This window comes from Protopterus annectens, chromosome 17.part0, assembly GCF_019279795.1.
Source record: "Protopterus annectens isolate FY-2018-M chromosome 17.part0, PAN1.0, whole genome shotgun sequence".
Classification (NCBI taxonomy): domain Eukaryota; kingdom Metazoa; phylum Chordata; order Ceratodontiformes; family Protopteridae; genus Protopterus; species Protopterus annectens.
The window spans coordinates 410,635,795-410,660,384 of NC_056751.1; the positions used below are offsets into that span (position 1 = coordinate 410,635,795).

Consider the following 24,590-nt stretch of genomic DNA (forward strand, 5'->3'; position numbering starts at 1 on the left):
TATAAAACTTTTTTCCCCCATCTGTCCAGCGCCCTGGAATCTCTGTTGGAGGGGGTAGGGTTTTTTGCTGTTGAGACCTTAACTCCCTTTGGACCCTGTGAAATAGTTTCAGGATCAGCAGCAGGGTTTCTAAATAAAAATTTATGAGAGTCAGGGACCCTGTAATACCTGTCAGGCTTACTGGGAGCCAGAGGTAGAGAGTCAGGAGTCAGGCTTGACTCTGAAAAAACATCATCCACAATGTCTAACACAGGGGGAATGGCTAAAGGCTTGTGCTGAGGGAGAAGGAGGAAATCCCTGAGCCTCTTTTTTGATTCTGAGAAGTCTTGACTCTCCCAGTGAAAATGCTCCCTCAAAGTATGCAAGGTTTCTCCAAATGAATAATCCTCAGAAGGAGATGCAGATGGAATAGACTCCTCAGCATCAGAATCCTCATAGGGAGGTAAAGATAATTCCTGATCAGAAGAGAAATCAGAAGAAATAGAAACCTGATCTGAAGATTCATAGTCAGTGTCTTGCCTAGGCCTCTTATCTGGAGGGGGATGGGTACCCCTGATCAAGGTAATAAGGTCTTCAACCATTTTGATCATCTGTTTTTAAGCATAGAGGCCTGGGCACGTGGCTCAGGCGTCATTTTTTTAGTTTTAGAAGGTGTCTGTGCCTTTGGTTTTGCAGCTTTCGTCGGTTTGATGTAAAAATGTTGAGGTCTGAATACACTCTCAGAAGCCGGTACCTGCTCAGCGACTCCGGACCCATCTGAGGGAGATGCATCCGTCGGTCCAATACCCTGAGTATCTTGCGGCATGCCTGACTCCACATGGGTGTCGGTAGAGGCCTGCAACTCTATGGTAGCGGGTATCAGGGGCTGCGAAAACGCCTCACTGAGTACCGGTGAACCGGCGACTGGCTTAGGAGAAGTTTTGTCGTCGGTTTTGGATCTTGACTGCCCTTCTCTGTCCTTTTCTTTGCATTTTTTATGTACTCCGGTAGTCGAATTGCTATCCGATGACATCTCTGGGTAGTTAAATTTGTTGTCAAAATACTTAGATGCAAAAATATACCAATGCTTAATAGTGCGTTGGTTAAATCTAGCACAAAACCGACAGCCAGGCATGTTATGGTCAGGGCCCTAGGCAAGGAATACAGTATAATTGGAAATCCTTATGAGGTATTTGCTTCCCACAAGTAATACAATTAACTTTTTCTGACATTGGTAAAAAGCAAGAAAAAAGTTCCCCCAACGGGGTACTTAGCTTTATTGAAGACTTCGGTTCTGAAACTCAAACGCAAATATTTCAGTAGTCGGCTGACCGGCACTTGTGAAATGCTTCTGCTTCGGGCACTGTGCGGCAAGAAAAGACTAAAGAAAATGGCGTTGGCTGCATGTTTTATACCCCTGATGACCTGACGTCATGGAAGAGAAGACAGCAACCGACGCAGGACCCAAGACTTTGGAATTCAGGCCGACTGAGGGCAACCTGCCAGCAGATTACCCAAATGTAATGACTGCAACAGTGAAACACGAAGAACATCACCGAAAGTGTGATAAGAGACTTAGGGATACGGGTGGACAGTGGTCTCACCTTCAATAACCACATCTCCACAACAGTCAGAAAATCCTTCTATGTGGCACACCTCATCATTAAGGGCTTTTCATCCAGAAAAAAGGAGGTCATTGTCCCACTGTACTCATCCCTCATTAGACCCATTATAGAATACAACGCCCCATTTGGTATGTACCTCTCAAGACATCTGCAACAACTGGAAAGGCCGCAGAAATACCTCACTAAAAGAATCACAGGCCTAAAGCAGATGCCCTATGCTGACCGCCTTAAAAAACTCCAGCTATACTCTGTCTCATATCGTCTACTCAGAGGCAATCTCTGCTTAACATACAAGGCCATGTCAAACCCAGAGCTGTTGGACATGCTACACTTAAAGAAATCCAAATCCCTCAGAGCCACATGCTCCAGGGATCTAAACCTTGTCATCACAATAAACAAAACATGCTGGAGGGATAGGTTCCTGACCCGGAGACTCCCCAGACTCTGGAATAGACTGCCCATACATGTCAAGCAGAGCTCCTCCTTGGCCCTCTTCAAAAGGAACCTTGACGATTGGATGGGAGAAAGGAAATTCACCCAGGGGATCACGTCAGTCGCCCTGCTAGACAGGGGTCTAGGGAAGTAAATAGAGTGGGAAGAAATAGCCAGGGAATTGTTATGGCTAGGCTTGTACAGGCTCTAGGGCCTATAGCCTAGTACCAACCTATGAACATCCTTCTCATAAGAACAAATCTTCATCTTCTGTCTCTCATCAACTGCCCCTTGATAATATTATCTTTCATATTTTTGGGGTGCATGCAATCTAAACAAGTGTTATTTTGCCCTTCTTTTTTTTATATATTTTTGTTTTTAAATTATCACCGTTTTTAAAAACCTCAACATCTAAAAAAATAAATATTTTTAAGATCATAGTTAAAAGTAAACTTTAAATAGCTACAGGCAGAATTAACATGCTGAAAAATTATAATTTTTCTAAACTCCTCCCTCTTCAAAAAATAAAGAAATCATCAATAAAAATATTTATAATAAACAATACAATTATAAAATTCACTCTTAAAAAATTAAATTCCCTTTCCCAAGCAGTCATAAAAACACTGGCATAACTCAAGGCTGCTCCCATGGCTACTCCACTAACCTGCTGGCAGAAGGATGAGTTAAATTAAAAAAAAAAAAATGTTGTGTCTTTCGGCTTTTCCCAGTTAGAGGTCACCACAGCGGAACTCCGGTCCGCTAATGATTGGCAGTAGATTTTTACGTGCCCAGTTGCCAGCCCTGACGCACAACCTTCAACGAAGGTACGCCCATTCACGCATGTCTCCACACAAGACGCTCTAGCTGAGAATTGAACAGGACAACGTCTTACTGTGAGACGACAACGCTACCGCAGCACCACCACCGCAGCTCAAATTTAAAAAAAAATATGCGTTAAAATAACGTCAAGCATTTCAATAATGAGGTTAACCATGCCATTGGTAAATAACTTTGAGCATAACAATTCAGTTCTTACAAAGTCCAGCCCTATTTCATCAGGTATTACTGTATACAAGGACTGAATGCCCATAGTCACTAAAAAATCCGTGTTCAAAACTGCAATTCCTCTTAATGCTTTTTTAAAACCAAAAGTATCCTTAATAAAAGACATGTTCCGCTCAACTGCTTTTTTGCAGCTGCTCATCTGTATATATGGCCATTCTCTCTGGTTTACTCCCCCACTTGCTACTATAGGACTAAAAGGGGGATCATCCAAGTTTTGTTGCACCCCGGGTAAGCCAAAAATGTGGCTAATTTTGGGGAATTTATTGCTAAAAAATAAACTTCGCTGTTCGATATCATTCCTTCACATAACCATTCTTCTATGAGAGAATCAATAAATCCATAAGCTTTCTTGATGTCTAGAAAGCCAACTCTCTTATAAAACTTGTCATAAGACAACATGAAATTCAACTTATTAATATCAAAATCTCCATCCATAACAACAAGGGCATTGCCTTTGTCTGCTTTGGTAATTAGAATACCAGAATCTTCTCTCAACTTTCTAAGTACTTCACTCTCTTCTCCATTTAAATTATAAAACTTTTGCTTTGGTTTGTCTCTTAGCTCTCTTAGCTGCCTTTCAGTTGCAACTGAAAAGCCTCTAGATCTGGTCTTAATGGTGGATTAATCATGGGGACTACTATCTACTACTTTAGTCACAGCTCTACAAAGTCAAATAAGAACACTACAGGTACTCAACATAATGCTGGCTGTATGAGTGGAGCTCCAGCGGTAGCTTTCTCATGCCATTTGTCTGTTCATTTGTTTTTTGCTTAATCCAGACCTAGAATGCCCTTCTAGACTACTGCATGGGAACAGTTTAACCACCTTGGAAAGTTGTGTGGGCCAAGGGGTCCTAACATCTCTGACATCAGTTATGTCTCTTTTTGCATCTGGAACTCTGCCCACAGAACCAGCATTATGATCAGGACCCATAAATTCCACTACTTTATACAATGAATAATGTTTTTCTGTCCCAATTACTTATTTTTTTAAGAAAGCTCCTCTTACTTACCACTTCCTTTGATTTACATTCTTGGCACTGGGAGGTCATCAGCGAGGATTGGCAGTACTGATCTTTCTCACAGTGACTGTCCAACAAACACCTCTGTTTAAGAAATATGACCACATTAATTACAAGCTTTTTCAATACTTGGCCCTACATCTGCATTATAACAACCCATTTAAAGATATGAGATTAACAACGCATTTATTAGTATCAAAGCTTGTTCTTTATATATCACTCATTCTACAGCAATTGTCCCTATTGTATCATCAAACTCATTTCTGCCTCAGTTGAGCCTGTGAATGTAGAAAAGGTCTATGGTGTTTGCATGAGTGTATGTTGCCAGAGAACCAGATAGCATTTTGATCTAAGCCTGAATAGTAACCTCTTAATGACAGACATTCTACATTGAAAATAAGGTAAACAGACATAGTACAGCAAAGCAAAAAAGGAATGGTGACTGACAATGGACCAAAACTCCTGAAATACATCTTTAAATTCATAAAACAGTGTACCACGGAAATTATGTGAGCATCTTCAGGGGAATTCTAGCTCTGCTCCTCCCAGTACACACAATTCTGTAAAATTACTCTGTGGCACTATTTGCACACAGCCTTCTAAATTATAAAGGCCCTTCAGCAGACAAACTGTTTAATGCCACATCTGCTTCCTGGCAATTTTTATTCTGTAAGTGCAGTAATACTCTCCATGGTGGACAGAACCAGAGAATAAAACCGCCTCATCATGTATTTGTCTGATCCAGTATGCCCAGTACTGCTTATCCTGGTATAGATTTCATTGTAAAGTGCAGCCAAGTTGCTTAATATGAGAAGAGGAAAAATCCTTTATAACTACACCCTGAAATCTTATATACAACTGACATGCTAGAAACATTGCCACATTATCAAATGACCTTTCTTACTTTTTAGGATATGATGAAATTTGCCAAGGCCACATAAAATGTTCCTATGATCTTAATGGATTTTAATGAGTCTATTACTTTAGAAAAAATATATACTTACCATAATGTTCCATCTGTGTTGTCCATTTTTTTCATTCCTCTTCAACTACTGGGTTCGGATCCAGCCCTTGCATCTGACTCGGCCATTACTATAGCTTTTAGTAAACTCAAAGCTCTTGAGCTCCTCCCTACCAATAAAGCACCAACCCCTAACATACCTCAGATCTTGCTTGCCATAGGACATATAATAAATAGTAACATAATATCCCTGACAAAAGAAGCCATTATCTGGAGCTCAAATTAAAAAACAGTAGTGCCCTTAAGAAGTCTCACTCTAACAGGAGTCTACCATGACAAAAGCTGGGGGTGGGTTGGCAGAGAGTTGAGGAAAAATGAAAATGGACAACACAGATGAAACATTATGGTAAGTACATAACTTTTTTTTTATCTGATGTTGTCAATTTTCACTTATTCCGCAAATACCCGAAATTCTGGGTGGACTCTAAGGAAGGATATTCCTGAGCACAGCTGAACCAAATGCTGCACTTCCCCTTGAGACCTGATCTAGTTTGTAATGAGTAATAAAGGTATGAGGATTAACCCAAGTTGCAGCTGCACATATATCATCCATGGAATTCCTAGATACAATACTGACAAAGTTGCCATGGTTCTAGCTGAGTGGGCTCTTAAAGGTTTTGGTAATGAAATGCCCAATTTATTGTAGACAGATGATATAAAGTTGGTAAGCCATTTTGCCAAGGATATTTTTGCAACTGATTTACCAATGTTGTATTCTGCAAATGAAATAAACAGTTGATCTAATTTCTTTTCTTCTATGCAAGTAAAAATATAACTGCCTATGAACATTTAACAAATGCAAAACGTATTCTCCATTGTTTTCAAATTTTGGAAAGAAGACAGGTAGATTAATGGACTGGCTGATGCTGGATTATGACACCACCTTAGGAAAGAAAGAAGGGTTGGTTTATAATGGTACTCTATCCCTATGAACAATCAAGTAGGGAGGTTTAGAGGACAACCCTTGAAGCTCAGAAATTCTTCAAGCTGAAGAAACAGTCACTAGAAAGATTGTTTTCCAGGTCAGGAATGTAAGATCACATTTTGCTACTGGTTCAGACGGAATGAATAAGAGTTCCATGGTACAGTAGGGTCTTTGTAAGGTGGTCTCAACAGGAGAGTGCCTCTTAAGAAGGCCTTACAAAGTTTTGATGAAGCAAGGGAAGAATTCTCAAATCCGATATGAAAGTTAGAGATTGCTACCAACCAAACTTTAATGGTGGAGGAGCTAGCTACTTCACTGAAAATTTTACTAAAAACTCAAGGACGCTGTGTACAGGGGTTGAAAAACGGTCAATACATTTTTGATGACCCCAAAGTTCTGGATTCTCTCTGGTCTGGTGGGACCTCTTGGATAAGACTTTTTTCTAGTAGCTTTTGTATTTCTAGTGCTACTGATTTCCTCTGACTGGATGGAATATCGGGAAATCTTCTTAAGGTTGGAGGTAGAAGGGAAAAGGGAATTATATAACCTCTGGAAATGATCCTCTGTACCTAGATGCCTTTTGTGATATCTAACCAGGCTCTCTGGTGCAGGGATAAATGACCCCATGATTGTCTCCAGAGGTGGGCACAACCCCAGATTGCCTCCAGAGGTGGGCAATCAGGCCTCTATTCAGAAAGTACAGTTGTGTACACTTACCATTAATGTAAATGTTCGAGTATATTCACTGTTGCAGTCATCACACTTGGGTTATCCTGCCAGCCCTCAGTCGGCCCGAGTACCAGAGGCTTAGTATTTTTGCGTCGGTTGCTGTCGCTCCAGGACTGACGTCCGGTCGTCAGTGGTATAAAATCAGGCAGCTGACGCCATTACATCAGTTTTTCTTGCCCCAAATGTCAGGAGCCCCCAAATAGGGAGCTAGGTTATGGTGGAAGAACACCACCAGTAGAAAGTAAATACCAAAAATCCATGTAAGGAGTGAGGAAGAGAAAGAGAGAGAGAGACAGAGAGACAAGGGGGATGGAGGGCGGGAAACCAGGAATGCAACAGGGAATACACTCAAACATCTACATTTATGGTAAGTGTACACAACTGTACTAAGTTCTTCATGTTTCACTTTTGCAGTCATCACACATGGGTTGATTCCCAAAGTTGAAGAAAAGGGTGGAGACAGTCAAGAAGACTGGGGGCTGGCTAGGATGCCCTGCAAGACTGCGGCTGCAAAGCCTGCCCTGGATTTGGAGAAGATAGGCAGGTGGTAATGCTTGGTGAAAGTATGAACAGAACTCCATGTTGCAGCCCCCAGGATGTCCCTGGTAGGGACCCCTCTGAGAAAAGCTCCAGAGGTGGAGGTTGTTGCCCTGGTGGAATGTGTCCTGACTCCCTTAGCGGGTGGTTTCCAGTGGTATTTGTAGCAGAAATTGATACAGTGTGCTATCCATTTGGAGGCTGTTTGGATATGGCCTTGCTCTCTGCCCCTGCTGCAAAGCTGACTAGCAACTGGTCAGTTTTCCTAAAAGATTTAGTCCTATCTAGGTAGAATCTGAGCTGTCTGTGCACATCTAGAGAATGCAGAATCCTTTCCCCTTTGTTTTGTGGGTTAGGGAAAAAGGTGGGCAAATGAATAGATTGGTTGAGAGCCACACTGGACACCACTTTAGGCATGACAGTTGGGTTAGTCCTGAGGGAGACCCTATCAGCATGAAAAATGATGAAGGGCTCTACAGCCCAGAGTCCTTGTAGCTCTGAAACTCTTCTAGCTGAAGTGATGGCCAGAAGCAAGGTTGTTTTCCAAGAGAGGAATTTTAACTCTGCTGAAGCTGCAGTCTCAAAGTGGGGTAATGTGAGCTTTTTCGACACAAAGTTAAGGTCCCAAGCTGGGGTAGGAGCTCTTCTGGGTGGCCTTAAATTGTTAGCCCCTCTTAAGAACTGTTTGATGAGAGGGTGAGAAAAGAGAGGTAGCTCTCTACTGTAATGAGCAGAGATGGCATTCACATGAATTTTAACAGAAGAGAAGGATAGTGTCCTGTGTAGTAGGGTCTGCTAGGTAATCCAGGATAAGAGGTAGGGAGGGCTGTGCTGTTTCAGTCCCTTTAGTCTGGATCCAGGTGCAATATCTTTTCCACTTGTCAGCATAAAATTTTCTATTGCTGGGGCGTGTGGCCACACGTATAACATCCAGGACTTGCTTGCTTGCTTAGGCTGGCAACTGGAGAAGAGGTCAGGGAATAAGCCAGGCTGCCAGTTTCAGGGTCTGCAATTGTGGATGTATAACTTCTCTGTTCTGCTGGGTCAGGAGAGTTGGGATCTGCGGTGGGTCTCATGGTGGCACGGATGACAGACTGCGCAGCAGTGGGTACCAGTGCTGGCATGGCCAGTCTGGGGCAATCAAGACTGCTCTTGTTTTTCCTCCCTTATTTTGAGTAGTACCCTTGAAAGTAGAGGTAGAGGGGGAAATGCATAGAGCGAGAGGTTTACCCATTGGAAGGATAGTGCATCCACTTTCCAGGCCTTGCTGTGAGGTTCCCTGGTGCAGAATTTGATGAGCTGGTGATTGTTGTGGGAGGCAAAGAGGTCCACCTTCGGGGTGTCCCATTTCTGGGTTACAAGATTGAAGGTGCTGTGGTCTAGCTGCCATTCGTGTGGGTCTAGGAGGTTTCTGCTTAAGTTGTCTGCCAGAGAGTTTTGGGAGCCTGGCAGGAATTGTGCTTGCAGGTGGATTTGCATGGCTGAAGCCTTGTGCCAAAGGGTCATGGCAAGCATGCAGACAGATAAGAGCAAGTTCCTCCCTGCTTGTTGATTTACCACATCACTGTGGTGTTGTCTGTTTTGATCATAAGAGGCCCTGGGGAGAGTAGGGGTCTGTAAGCTGTCAAAGCATGCTGAACAGCTAGCATCACTTTTTGGTTGATGTGCAGATGTATTTGACTTGGGCTCCAATGGCCCTGAATGCACCTGCCAGCCAGGTGTGCACCCCAGGCATAATTTGATGCATCTGTGGTTAGGGTCTGGGTAGTGTGGGGTTGTGAGAAGGGAAGACCCTTGTTGTGGTTGCATGTTGCTGCCCACCAAAGAAAATCTTTCCTTATACAGGGTATGATAGTTTCCAGGTCCTGAGAGTGTTGACACCAAAGGCTTTTTAGGTACCACTGAAGTTTCCTCATATGCAGTCTGGCATATGGCATGAGTAGAATGCAGGATACCATGAACCCTAGAGCTTGCAGGATTTTCCTTGCAGATAACTGGATTCTGGTGGCTAGTTGAGAGAAGCAGCCTGTCAGATAGGCTTGTTTTTCTGGAGTAAGGAATGCCATCTGGGATGCTGTGTCCAGGCTTGCTCCCAGGAATACAATTTTCTGAGTGGGGGCTAGTTTGGATTACTTTTCGTTTATAGTATACCCCAGGGAGGTCAGTAGGTCCTTTACAAAGGTCAGGTGCTGTAACAGCTTTTCCTGACTGTCTGCCTGAATCAGGCAGTCATTTAAGTAGGGTTAAATTTGAATATTCCTTTGTCTGCAAAAAGCAATGGCTGGAGCCAGGCATTTTGTGAAAACTCTGGGAGCAGTGGATAAGCCAAAGGGAAGCACAGAGAACTGAAAGTGCATAGATCCTGCCCTGAAACATAGATATTTCCTGCAAGAATCCCTGATTGGGATGTGTACATAGACCTCTTTTATGTCTAGGGTGGCTAACCAAGCATACTTGGATAGCATAGGAAAAAGCTGCTGAAGGGTGAGAATTTTGAATTCTGATATCACCAGGAAGGTGTTTAAAATTGATAGATTGAGGATTGGGTGCCAGATGCCCTCTTTTCTGGGTACCAGGAAAAGCCTGGAATAGAAACCTTGGCCTATCTGGTCTGCAGGAACAGGCTGTATTGCCCTCATGGAGAGCAGGGAATGGACATGGTTTTGGGCCTCTGCCCACTGGTTTGGAGGAAGATCTGGGAACCTGTTTGGGGTTGGCAGAGTGTGGAAATAAAATTTGTATCCCTGGGACACTATGTTGAGGACCCATCGGTCATTGGTGATGGAGGGCCAGTTTTTTGCATGGGAGGAGGGTTTTCCTCCTAGGGGCACAAGTAGATGGGTAGAGGCAACGGGTGGAGTTGTAAAGTCATTGTGAGTTCTTTCCATAAGGGGGTGGCTTAGGACTCCCTGTTTTTGAAGTGGAGGAACTCCATTGCTTAGATCTCTGCATTCCCTGGGGTTGCTGTCTGGGGGGGGGGGGGGGTCTACTTCCCCTAGGTCTTGTCTGAGCTGGCCTTGAGGGGGGCGGAAAGGACCAGTGCTTGGAGGGGCAATGCCTACTGAACCTCGGAGGCTGGACCTGTAAGAAGTCTTTAACTGTCTGCATAGATTTAGCTTTTTCTTCCATCTTTTTTAAGACCACTTCTGCCTTGGTACCAAACAAACTGTCTTTGTTCAATGGTGCATCCAATAGTTTTGATTTGACATGGTCTGGCAAGGTCTGTTCCTTAAGCCAAGCATGCCTTCTAAATACAGAACTTGTGACTGCTGCCATGAAGAATGCTTCTAGGGCATCAAAGTCACATTGCAAGGTGTGTTTAGTAACTTGGCTTGCAGAATGCGTAAGCTCTGGTAATTCTTTATTTTCTGCACAATCCGACAAGGTAGATATTTTTTGTTTAAGGAGTTCCATTGTATGTTGCTAGTATTTCAGCATATGGAACTGACAATTTAGTGCTCTAATGGCAAGAGTTGCAGAGGCGTATACTTTTTTACCCCATCTGTCCAAAGCTCAGGAATCCCTGTCTGAGGGGGTGGGATTCTTAGCTCTGGTTGCTTTTCCTTTAGGTCTTGGTAGATGACCTCTGGGTCAGCAGTACGATTTTGAAAACAAATTTGTGTGAGTCAGGGACTCTGTAATACCTGTCAGGTTTCCTGGGAGCAGGTGGGAGGGTGTCAGGAGTTGAACTGGATTCCATAAAGACATCATCCACAACATCCAGGACAGGAGGAATGGCTAAAGGTCTGTGCTGTGGTAAATCTAAGAATTCCTTCAGTCTCTTTTTGGACTGAGGATAGTCCTGACATTCCCACTGGAAATGCTCCCTTAAAGTATGTAGTATTTCACCAAATGAAAAATCCTCTGGAGGAGCGCCAGAAGGAATGGATTCCTCTGCATCTGAATCCTCATAAGCAGACAAGGGTTGCATGTCTATATATTCAGAAACCTCACAGTCATCGGACTCCTGGTCAGATAAAACTCCTGGGGACAAGTCTCTCTTTCTTTTGGAAGGGGTAGGCTGCCTTCCCCTAAGCAGCATGAGAAGGTCTTCCGCCATTTTAAGCATTTGAGATTGAGGCATGGAAGCAGGTGCTTCAGCTTGGGTTTTCTGTTTTTTAGGTGCAGTTTGTACCCTGTGCCTTAGAAACTCGGTAGTTTTAGTAAGAATTGAAGATATGAAAGAAGTCGACGGTTTGTGTCGAATATCGGTAGTGCGAATAACTTCCTCGGAAGCCGGTGCATGCTCAGCGGTTCCAGACCCATCTAAGGTACAGACATCCACGGGATCCTTAGTCAAAAAAGAGTCGCGGCATACCGGACTCCGAACGGGTCTCGGTAGCAGCCTGCGAATCTACAGAAGCGGGCATAAGGGGCTGCGAAAGCGCCTCACTGAGGACTGGCAAACTGACGACTAGCTTAACAGAAGTGTCATCGGCAGTTGTGGACCTGTGCAGTCTGTCTCTGTCTTTATCCTTATGTTTTTTCGGAAGATCAGTAGTCGGATGGCTTACCTAAGCCATTTCGGAATACGGAGATCGATAGCGAAAATATTTAGCTACAATAAGAGCCTGACGACCTATAGTTCTGGCGTTGAACAAAGCACAAAACCGACAGCGAGGGACATCATGGTCTGGGCCTAAACAGGTGACACAGTAAGAATGGAAATCTTGGTGTGGTATTTGCTTTCCACAGGCGAGACAATTGTTAACTTTTTCTGACGTCGGTTAGAGCAAGAATAAAAGGATCTCCAACGGGGTACTTAGCTTTAGAAGACTTCAATTTCAATTCAGAAATGAAAACTACGGTAGCAGCCGACCAGCACTCGTGTGAACTGCTTCTGCTTCGGGCTCCTCGGCAAGAAAGACTGATGTAATAACGTTGGCTGCCTGATTTTATACCACTGACTACCTGACGTCAGTCCTGGAGCGACAGCAACCGACACAGAAATAGTAAGCCTCTGGTATTCGGGCCAACTGAGGGCTACCCCTGGCAGGATAACCCAAGTGTGATGACTGCAACAGTGAAACACGAAGAACATCACACTAGTACTACCACACAACAAACTATAACTAGCAACAAGAGATAGGACAGTAAAAGAAAGCACTTTTTTTGTACAGATAGCAGGAAACAAAGTACCAACAATGGTACTAAGAAATACCAAAAAGGTAAAAGGAGGGCCTACTAAGGTGGGGAGAGAGGGAGTAGTACCAATGATGGTATGAAAGAACTACCAAGGTAGTGGGTAGGGTTTAGTCAGGAAAAGAAGGATATGGAGATGAGAAATAACTTTAGACGATAAAAACTGCTACAAACACTAAAGACTCGAAATAACCACAAAAAAGCTAATACTTAGCTGAGAGAAGGCTTGGCACGTCTGACGAGGAACCTGGCAAACAAGATCTGAAGAGACTATGAGAGGGCCATTGTGGGAAGGTCTTAGCTGAGAGCTTTTGGCTGCCGCGAGCTTGGTACCAGCCGTGTCGGTTCCAAGGACGGAACTGAAGTCCTAACAGTAAGGAATGAATAAAGATTTACAACATCAGATGTGTTTTTATAAAATGGGAGGGGTTTATTTCAGTACTTGTTATGTATTGGTTGATTTTTAGCTGTTGGTTATTTAAGAGGTTGGGTTAGTGTGAATTAATTGTTCTGAAGAAGCCTGGAAGTGTTCTGGGTGAAAGTGCTTAATAAGAAGTTATGTACCTACCATAACGTTCCATGTTAGTTGTCTTCTCTCGCCTTCTTTCTTGCTTGATGGGTTCGGAGCCGATCCTCGGCTCCAACTCGGCACTTGCTAAGCTCGAGAGTCACTTTTACCAGCTCGAGGCAGCCCCATATCCCATGATGCAAGGCGGTAAGTACCCAGATCTCGTTTGATGACAAAGGGCAATAGCACCAAGCATAAAAACACTTCCAAAGGAAGGAAGAAAACTTACAGTATGGAAGAAGGACCAGGTCTGAATGGTCTTCAGCATAATAATTTCTTATAGAAAGGTCTGTCCAGGCCTGGGGGAAGGAGGGAGGGTCACAAGAAAGAAGGCGAGAGAAGACAACTAACATGGAACGTTATGGTAGGTATATAACTTCTTAATGTTAAGTTGTCAATCTCGCCTTCATTCTTGCTTGAAGGGACCGCGTCCCTAGCACCTCTATCCTGGGTGGCTCAATGGAACAGACTCTTGAGGACTGTAGAGCCAAAACTGGCTCTGTCCCTGGAGGCCAAGTCCAATTTGTAGTGGGAAACAAAAGTATGAGGAGTGGCCCAAGTGGCCGCTGCACAAATAGTGTCTAAAGGAAGTCTAGCTTGAAAGGCTGTAGAAGTAGCTAAGCTCCTAGTTGAATGTGCTTTAGGTTTTGAGCACAGCTGTTTTCCCCTGAGCAGATAAATTTCAGAGATGACCGAAGAAAGCCATCTAGACAAGGTCACTTTAGAAACAGGAAGGCCTTTCTTATTATCCGCATAGGAAACAAAAAGTTGATCAGATTTCCTAAATTTTTTTGTTCTGTCCAAATAATATCTGAGTTGACGGTGGACATCAAGATAATGTAGTTTCTGTTCGGCTCTGTCTGAATAGTTTGGGAAAAATACAGGGAGATCAATGGATTGATTCAAATTGGTCTTTGAGGCGACCTTAGGCAAAAAGGTCGGATTAGTTCTCAATGAAACTCTGTCTTTGTGAAAAACCAAATAGGGGGGTTGAACCGATAGAGCATGAAGTTCAGACACCCTCCTGGCCGATGTAATAGCCACTAGGAATAAAGTTTTCCAAGAAAGAAATTTCAGGGAACAAGAAACAGCTGGCTCAAGGGGAAGAGTCAAGGATGTCAGCACTAAATTTAGATCCCACTGAGGAGGAGGATTCCTGATTGGAGGCTTTAGCAGGAAAATTCCTTTCAAGAAGGCCCTGCAGAGCCTATGGGACATAATATTGTGATCTGCAATCCCGACATGAAAGTTCGAGATAGCAGCCAATTGAACTCTGACTGTGGAAGAAGAGGAGCCTGCATGAAAAATCTCTGCTAAGAAGTCCAGGACTGCCTGAACAGGGGCAGTGAAAGGATCAATACTCTTGGCCTTAGCCCAATAAGAGAAACGTTTCCATTTGCTTGCATAAATCCTCCTGGTAGAGGATTTTAAAGAAGCTACTATGATGTCTCTAACTGGGTTAGAGATCAAAGGAAGCCTGGCTAAGGAAGGAAGTGGAGCAACCATGCTGTGAGGTTGAGAGAAGGAATAGACCGGTGCAGCTGACCGGATTGGTGAATCAGAAGATCTGGCACTGGGTCCAGATGCCACGGCTGCACCAAAAGGTGACGATGGAGGAACGGGAACCAAACTTGTCGAGGCCAGTAAGGGGCAATGAGAATCAATTTGGCTCTCAAAACGGTTGCCTTCTGGATAACTTGAGAGATCAGAGGAAATGGAGGGAAGGCATAAAGAAGTCCCTGGGGCCAATCCTGGGTCAGAGCGTCTCTGGGGGGATGGCCTGGAAGAGGGAAGAGAGAGAAGAAGTCTGGGCATTTGCTGTTTTGGGAGTAGCAAAAGATCGCAACATGGACGACCCCATTCCAGAAAAATCTCTTCCGCTATAGATTGCTTGAGAGACCACTCGTGAGGCATGAGAATAGCTCTGCTCAATCTGTCCGCTACAATGTTGGTTTTCCCAGGGATATGCGTTGCTACCAGAAATCGATGAGAGGAGATTGCCCATTGCCATAGTCTGAGCGCTTCTCGACACAAGGGGTAGGACTTGGTTCCGCCCTGTTTGTTGATATACCAAACTACAGACATGTTGTCTGTGTGGACTGCAATTGTCCCTACGGGAAGAAAGTCGTTGAGGGCTTGCAACGTTAAAAGCACTGCTCTCATCTCCAGGACATTTATGTGCAGGTGGTATTCGAATGGCTGCCACGTCCCATGAACCATCCTGCCCTGATAATGACCCCCCCACCTGATCAGGGAGGCATCCGTGGTGACAGTGGCTACCGGGATGGGGTACAAAGTGTCTGCCTTGGTGAACCTGGGGAGATGTGATCCACCAAGCAAGATGATCTTTGCAAGTCTGTGTCACCAAAATCTGGTGACGCATTGGAAGTTGTTGGTACGACCACTGTGTGAACAGCATCCACTGAAGAAGGCATGTAGAAGCGAGCCAGGAAGAAGAGTAATGGCCGCAGCCATGAGGCCTAATACCTTTAGAACCATTCTGGCCTGTACTTTCTTGTTGGCCAGAATGATCCTGACTTGACTTTGAATGTCTGAAACTCTTTGATCTGTAAGGGTAGCTGACATCCGAACAGTGTTTAAGTTTGCCTATGAAAGTAATAGACTGGCAGGGCGATAAGGATGACTTTTCGAAGTTTATCGAGATGCCCAAAAGAGTACAAAGCCTTATTGTGTAATCCCTGGCTTGAATAAGCTGATGCCTGGTGGTGGCTGAAAGGAGCCAGTCGTCGAGATACGGAAACACCTGGAATCCTTGACGTCTCAGGTGAGCCGTGACCACTGCCATGCATTTGGTGAACACTCTGGGGCTGTAGTGAGACCAAAGGGCAGGGCTCTGAACTGGAAATGACTGGACCCCAGCCGAAGCGGAGAAATCTCCTGGAGCGTCTGTGGATTTTGATGTGATAGTACGCATCCTGAAGATCTATTGAGCACATCCAGTTGTCCTTCTGTAAGAAGGGCAGAATTGACTGAAGAGTGACCATTCGGAATCTTGTCTTCCTCACAGACTTGTTGAGTCTGCTGAGATCCAATATTGGTCTCCAGTCTCCGTCTTTTGGGGACCAAAAGAACCTTGAGTAGATTCCGAGCTCTGAATGATCTGTCGTAACTGGCTGAATGGCTCTTTTTTGCAGAAGTTTTAAGACTTCTAACTCTGCAATTTCCCTTAGACCGGGTGGTACATCTGGAAGGGAATTTGAGTGATAGAAAGGACTTTCCTCGAAAGGAATTTTGTAACCCTCGTATATGATCGACTGTACCCATCTGTCTTGAGTGAGGGAACGCCAGGCTTCTGGGTACAGCGATAGTCTTCCCCCGACTGCCTCCAAGGATGGACAGCCGGGCAACATCTCAGGGATGCTGAAAGGGCTTGTCAGAGAGAGGCTCTCTGTTTCCCTGGTTTTTTGGACCCTCTCTGCCTCTAGAGCGGCGTCTGTTGTTGTTACCCCCTCTGCCTCTAGGGGTAAACTGACCATGTGAATCCGGCGTGACTCCTTGGGATTTGCGGAACCACATTTTGCCACCTTTCTGTCCTTTGGGGTAAGGTCTAGAAGGGGTGGAAAAACAGACTCCTACGGCAGAAAGAGTCTTGCCGTCCTGCTCACACCTGGTCAAAGTTTCCTTCACTTGAGGGCCAAACAAAGCTGACCCATCAAAGGGAGAGTTTGTGAAGGACGCCTTAAAGGGATCTGCAAAGTCACATAGCTGCATCCAGGCTTGGCGTCGAAGGGCCACACCTGTACCTGCGGCCCTACTCGCTCCATCAGCAGCATATGATATAAGCCGCATGGAGGAGTTTGCAATGGAATTAAGGGTTCCTAGCTGCGAAGCAATTTTTTCCTGAGCTCCTGCAGCTGTAGGATCCTGTACAACATCACCTAGCTCCTTAAGGATATCCCTTTGGAGTCTGGTGAAGTGACATAGGTAATTCAGCGAACGCATAGCAAAGGTCGCTGAGGAAAACATCCGCTTACCGTACCTATCCATGGTCCTAGAGTCCTTATTAGGAGGATGGACGGGTACGGAAGGATCTGCAAGTTCCTTTTGGTGGCAGCAGCCACCACCATGGCATCAGCGGGGACACCCTTAGTGAGGAATTGCTTATCACACGGGGCAGTAATAAATTTTGAAGGCCTCCTAGGGACTGGCTCTACAGAGTCAGGAGCAGCCCACGCCTTCGGGCAATAACTTGCATAAGGGGTCGAAGGCGGAGACACCCAGGAGGTGGAGGGCCGAGATCCAAACGCCTCTAGGTATACTGACTCATCCTCAGAGGGATTATTGGTGGGCCAGTTTCCCCTCTGTTTAAGAAGTTCTAGGATGTCTGAGAAGGAGACATCCTCAGAGTGGGATCTTGGGGATCCCTCTGACTCATCTAAGTCAGTATCTGAAGTGATAGACTCGGGGGAGTCTATATGTTTCCTCTTACAAGTCCTCTTTCTAGGAGGATCTCCCGAAACATCAGGAGAATCCTCGGAAGAGGGGGATATTCCCAATGGGGAAACCTGAGGCGGAGGATCTCTGGGTCCTGTAGCAAGAGAAGTGGCAGAGATGTCAACAGGCACTACAGAGGGAGGAGCTAAGGGAACAGACTGCTGGCTGATACCAGTGGCCAGCACACTCTTCATCACCTCGAATGCTCCCCTCCCAGGAAGGTCCGAGAGAACCCGTTCCGAAGAGCTAGGAACTCCAGGGACCACCGAAAGGGAAGTCTCCGAGGCAGATGTCGGAGCCGAGCTCGCCAAGGCCGAGGCTCCAAGGGGAAGAGCGGGTTCGGACAAGGGTCCGATGCCACTCACCCCCTCGGAGGAGACCATGGAAGCCCGACCACCGAATCCCTCTAAGGAAGGTCTCGAAGAGGAGATAAGAGTAGGGGCTGAAGGAACAGAAGGGGGTATCTGTCCCTCAGCCGTAGCAGTAACCATTCCCGAAGACTCCAACTCCAAGCTCTGGTGTAGAGTTGGAGGAGGAACTGCAACGGGGTGTGGACCAATAGTCGTCTGTTGAGACGGACTATGTAACATTTGGGCCAGTGCCTGTGACTTAAGTAATCTACTGACCACTCTCTAAATCATGGTCAGAAAGCCTGGATGACCTTGAAGATCGGCTCCGATGGCTCCGTTCCGAGAGGAGAGGTGAAGTCGGAGCCGAAAGTATCGGCTCCAAGGAAGGAGACCTAGACCTCTTCCTCGAAGGAGCCATCGGAACCGATGAAACTATTGAACCTGTCGGAGCCGACAACTTATCGGAGCCGACAGGTAGCCTCGATGCATCGGCTCCAGCCGGAGCCGATACAGCCACAAATGTAACGGTGTCGGAGCCGATCGGAGCCGACACCGATGCCTGAGCCACATGGTGGTCGGAACCGATCGGAGCCGACACCGAAGTGGTCGATGCAGAATCGGCACCGATAGCCATCGGTGCCGAAGGCTTAGTTAAGCCAGAATCGGCTGCAACGGAGCCGATCTCGACTCAGAACGAGTCGGAGCCGAGGCCGCAGGCTTGGACACAGAAGCCTGGGCCTTGGAAGACTTAGCAGTCTTGGATGGAGCCGACTTAGCCGGAGAGCCCTCCGGCTTAAGAAGGCCCCTCAAAATCAACTTATTCCTTCTTTCCTGCAGGACTCTCTGGCTGAAAGAATGACAAATAGCACAGGAGTCCTGCAGGTGAAGAGGCCCCAGGCAGTACAGGCAAGAAGTGTGACCGTCTGTCAGAGACATTTTCTGACAGCACGAGTCACACTTCTTAAAGCCTGAGACCCTTTCTTTAGACATGGTGCACACACAGACACACACACCAGTCAAAGAATTTAAATTAAATATACCAAAAGGTATAACTAAAAAACACACACACACACCCTAACAGGGGGGGGATGGGATGGGAGAAAAGTCTGACTAAAAAAATAAGAAGAGACAGAAACTTTTCTGTCAGAATATGTTTAAAACTAAATTAAAAGTAACAATAAAGGGTTTTTTAGCAAAAAGGGGCTAAAATAGCGAAGTAATAAATCACTTACCAGGAGCTGGTAAAAGGAGGACCTCATAAGCGAAGCGGCAAACGAGATCTGGGTACTTACCGCCTTGCATCATGGGATATGGGGCTGCCTCGAGCTGGTAAAAGTGACTCTCGAGCTTAGCAAGTGCCGAGTCGGAGCCGAGGATCGGCTCCGAACCCATCAAGCAAGAATGAAGGCGAGATTGACAACTTAACATCTATTGTTATTTTACCTTGTTTTATCCTTGTCTTTTGGAGTTGGAATTGGAACTTTGCAATAAAGTGTTCTGCCGTGGCCATGGAACCAGAGTCGACTACATCAAGGTAAATGGTGGGGCAGATGGCAGCCAAGTGGTCAGTGCCAGTGAGGGAACCACACAGACAGGAGATGGATCCACAACACTGTCTCCAAAGGGCAGACTGGAGAAGAAGAAGAATAAGAAATCAGAAAAGGGGCAGAAGGGTCAGCTCCCTCCACCCTTGGAGCAAAAGGAGAGAGAATGATCCCCAAGCAATCTTGCCCTTCAAGAATGTCTGTATCATCTTGTCCAAATCAACTTTCCTAAAGCTCCGCATTGACCTAGCAGACACAGAAGTCATTGTCAAAGGTGGTTAAACAAGCCTCTGCAGGGGTTTGCACAAATCTTAGACCTTAATCCGTGAAGACTGGACCCAAGTGGGTGAAGGCTCTGATGAGAATATCAGATAAAGGATGAGAGAGAGGAAAGGTGGGTGGTACTGAGACTACTTCTGTGCTGCGGCCAGTACGGGGTTTTTCACATCGAAATTTGGGACCAATGTGTTTTTGAAGTTGGTGCCAAAAGAACCTGGGATCAGGAATGTGGAGATGCTGACTCAAAATCCAAAGGAGGAGCTGAAGCAGCAGACAGCCTTATAGCCTTCTGAACTGGCTCATCAGATGCTGAGAACCCAGTCAGACATTTCCTGATTTCCTTGTCTTTCTCTTTTTCATTATTATCCTTGTCTTTTCTTGTCTCTAGCCTTATCTTTTTTCCCTTTCTCCTGAGGTTTCTTAGCTGGACAGGGCGAACCAGCAGCAGGAGAGCCTGTCATGAAAGAGGTGGGAAGGAGACCCTTCATCAAAAACTTGGCATACCTATTGGCCAAAGCACTAGCCCCAAAAGAGGCACAAGACTCAGTCATGATCCAGATGAGCAACCCCTAAGCAGTACACGCACCACTCATGTGAATCTTGTAGGGATAGCCTGTGACCACAGTCAACATATTTACAAAAACCCAAAGTCCTCAAACATTCAATCAGAAAATTTCAATACCATAGAAAAAGTACTGGAATATCACAGCAACCCAAAAAACCTTATTAATACCCAACACACCAGGAAAACCGCTAACTAGAGCCAATACAGAGAAATCACAATAAGGACAACACCAATGGGAGGATAAGCGCTGTAAGAAACTTTAGACACTGCAGAAAAAGTCTGATGCACCTAAACACAGAAAACATATGGAAGACAGAAGAATGACCAAGATTGTAAAATCCTGAAAACACACACAGCTGAATTCCAAAACAGAAGGGGGGAGGAGAAATACTCTAGTACCGGGTAAATAAAACACCACAACAGCTATAATCACTATAAAGCACCAGAAAACCACTTATTTCCAGAGACTACAGAAGAGTAGCAAATGAGATCTTGGGAGATTAAGGAATGCACACCATTATGGGAGACAGGTTGGAGCTTCAGAGCCAAGACTCTGAAGTGCCGGCCTCAGATCTGACAGCCCACAAGGAAAATACAGCACAGGGTCACACATCATAAATGTGAGTAAAGATCTCAACAGAATGCATTTCACTTTGCAGCTCAACCGACGTAGTGGATGGCAAGTTCGGCACATTCAAAACCGCTCCCTGCACAACATGAAATCTAATATTTCTACTAGGAATGACTGGGAGAGCAAATAGGGCACACAGTAGAATTCTCAGGCTATACTACTACTGATATTATTATTACTATTACTATTATTAATAAAAACAAAGGACTGCTACACAGAAGATCATTTTATGGATAATACTACTATATGTTATACAGATCATACCACTATTTATTAGCATATTAACACTTCATTAAAACTTGCTCAATTAACTTTCTTTCTAGTGAAACATGAATACTGTGGTTCACTTAACTGCAGTGTGTGATACTGTGTGAGCTAGTAGTAAACTTTCAGATTTTCCCCTTTCTCTCTACTGTAGTGCAACTGTGAAGCTGGTGTATACAATTTAAAGGTGGGGGCCAAGTCCAACACAGGGGGATGCTGGGGGGGGGGGGGTGGAGGTTAAACCCCCTGTAAAAATGATTTTTTTGTGTGTTTTTCAAGTTACACTTTTCAGAACTGGGTTTTCAGAAAAGCATAACTCGAATTACGCTAACTTCATCAAATGTAGGGACCCCTATCAGCCACAGATGGTATTCTGTCTTGATAACCTCCTAGACATCCAGACACCAAATAGATTAATAAATAACACTCTATAAAGATAAGTGAAGAAGCTAAGTCAAACACTGCTAAACTCTACATCAAATCTGAGACACCACATCATAGTGAGTACACTAGGTCTTTTGACAGGGCTGACAAAATGTATACATTTAGGGTCCATGAAATAGAAAAAGAAGTTATGTACCTACCATAACATTCCATGTTAGTTGTTTTCATCTCGCCTTCTTTCTTGTTGGTTGGGATCAGAGCCGATCCTCGGCTCCGACTCGGCCATCTTCAATAGCTCGAGAGCTGTTTACTGGCTTGAGGCTACCCCTTATCCCATGATGCCTAGCGATAGCTACCCAGATCTCGTTTGAAATAGCTAACTCCAGACATAGCGAGAGAAAAACCAGTCCAAAACAAATAGGTTGACTATACCTGCCATATTCTCTAAGTCAGTAGAGGAAACAGACCAGAGAACAACCAGCCAGTGAAATAAGAACTCCTCTCGGTCCAATAGGACAGGGGGACGGAGGGTGGGATGCAAGAAAGAAGGCGAGATGAAGACAACTAACATGGAACGTTATGGTAGGTACATAACTTCTTTATGCTAAGTTGTCTATCTCGCCTTCGTTCTTGCTGGTTGGGACAGTGTCCCTAGCACCTAATATCCTGGGTGGTTCATTGGAACAGACTCTTCAGAACAGTGGAACCAAAATCAGCTCTGCTCCTGGAGACCATATCCAGCTTGTAATGAGAAATAAAGGTATGAGGATTTGCCCACGTAGCAGCTGCACAGATAGAATCCATGGGCAACCTAGACTGGAAGGCTACTGAGGTGGCCAAGGCCCTAGTACAATGACCTTTCGGTTTGATAGGTAACTCTTTGTTCCTTAACTGATAAATGAAAGTAATAGGGTGAGACAACCATCTAGATAAAGTCACCTTGGAAACTGGGAGACCTTGTTTGCCTAAGGCATAAGAAAGGAATAGCTGGTCCGACTTCCTTATTTCCTTAGTTCTGTGCAGGTAAAAACGCAATTGTCTATGAACGTCCAATTGGTGTAATTTGTACTCTGCCTTGTTGGTGTGATTATGGAAAAACACAGGAAGGTCTATAGACTGGTTTAAATTATTTTCTGAGCAGACTTTAGGAAGAAAAGAAGGATTAGTTCTCAGAGCAACCCTGTCCTTATGAAAAACCAAGTATGGAGGACGAACACATAGCGCCTGACGTTCGGAGACGTGTCTGGCTGAAGTAATAGCTACCAGAAAGAGTGTCTTCCAAGATAAAAACTTAATGGAGCAGGACACTGCTGGTTCAAAAGGGGGCAGAATTAAGGAAGTTAGGACCAAATTAAGGTCCCAAGGAGGAGGGGGATCTTTCACTGGAGGCCTAAGGAGAGTCGTCCCTCTCAAAAAAGCTCTACAGAGCTTATGAGACATAATGTTAGAATTTGACAACCCAACATGAAAGTTAGAAATGGCCGCTACTTGAACCCTGATCGTAGCAAAAGCGGTCCCAGAATGAAAAAGTTGTGCTAGGAATTCCAGAATTTCGTGGACTGGGGCTGAAAAGGGATCTACGTTCCTAGCCTCTGCCCAACAAGAAAAACGTTTCCATTTACTAGCATATGTTTTCCTGATTGTGGACTTGTGAGAAGAGACAATAATCTCACGTACAGCTGAGGAAATGCTGGGAAGCCTGACTAAAGTTGGAAGTGGAGCAACCAAGCTGTGAGCTGGAGAGTTTGGAGGGACTGATGCAACCTGCTTGACTGATGAATCAGTAGATCTGGAATTGGGTCCAGAGTCCAGGGCTGATCGAGAAGATAATGGTGCAGGAACGGGAACCATATCTGTCGAGGCCAGTAGGGGGCAATGAGGATCATTTTGCAACCCAACGATATTGCTTTCTATATGAGTTTTGGTATCAGGGGAAACGGAGGAAAGGAATAAAGAAGTCCCTGGGGCCAATCGTGGACTACAGCGTCTCTGGGTGTGTGACCTGGAAGCGGAAGAAGGGAGAAGTAGTTGCTGCATTTGCTGTTGAAGGGGGTGGCAAAAAGATCGCAGCAAGGCTGTCCCCATTTGCAGAAGATAAAAGATCCGCAACTTCCTGATTCAGAGACGACTCATAAAGCATGAGGATAGCTCTGCTAAGCCTGTCCGCTATGACGTTGGACCTCCCAGGGATGTGCGTCGCAATCAGAAAACGTTGGGAGGAAATCACCCACTGCCACAGTCTGAGTGCTTCTCAACACAGGGGGTAGGATCTGGTTCCGCCCTGCTTGTTGATGTACCACACCATTGACATTTGTCTGTTTGAATTGCAATGGTCCCGGAAGGAAGAGAGTCCTGAAGGGCTTGCAACGCTAGGAGCAAGGCTCTCATTTCTAGGACATTTATGTGCAGATGGTAATCGTGAGGTTGCCAAGTGCCTTGGACTGTCCTGCCCAGATAATGCCCCCCCCCTATCAGAGAAGCGTCTGTGGTCACTGTGGCTACCGGAGGGGGCTGAATGAAGGGTCTGCCCTGAGTCACTAGTGGGGAGACCATCCACCATGAAAGGTGCCTTTTGCATGCTTCTGTAATCAGGATCATGTGAGACATGGGCATCTCTTGGAAAGACCACTGTGTGAACAAAAGCCACTGAAGGATCCTCATATGAAAGTGGGTCAGTGGGATTAGAAGAATGGCTGCTGCCACGGAACCCAGAGTTTGAAGGACGAACCTGACTTGGCTCCTTTTGCTCTGCATTAGAATCTGTACTTGCTGACAAACTGTAGACACCCTTTCTAGAGGTAGCCTTGCAAACATGCTCCTTGTGTCTAAGTCTGCTCCTATGTAAGTGATAGACTGACAGGGCAACAAGGCAGATTTTTCGAAGTTTATTGTAATGCCTAGCTGGGAGCAGATTGTGATTGTGTAGTCCCTGGCTTGTAGGAGTTGATGCCTGGTAGTAGCAGTGAGGAGCCAGTCGTCTAGATATGGAAACACCTGGAATTCTCGACGTCTCAGGTGAGCCGTGACCATTGCCATACATTTGGTGAACACCCTGGGGGCTGTGGTGAGACCAA

The 24,590-nt window shown here is 45.2% G+C and overlaps 1 protein-coding gene across 1 annotated transcript in view; it reads right to left on the bottom strand.

Moving 5' to 3' along the window:
* The window catches only part of LOC122791564 (dickkopf-related protein 3-like), a 1,366,110-nt gene that overhangs the window by 837,159 nt on the left and 504,361 nt on the right, over positions 1-24,590 (bottom strand). Inside the window, exon 4 of the mRNA XM_044059322.1 lies at positions 4,114-4,206. Coding sequence (XP_043915257.1) covers positions 4,114-4,206 — 93 coding nt within the window. The remainder of the gene's footprint in view (positions 1-4,113; positions 4,207-24,590) is intronic.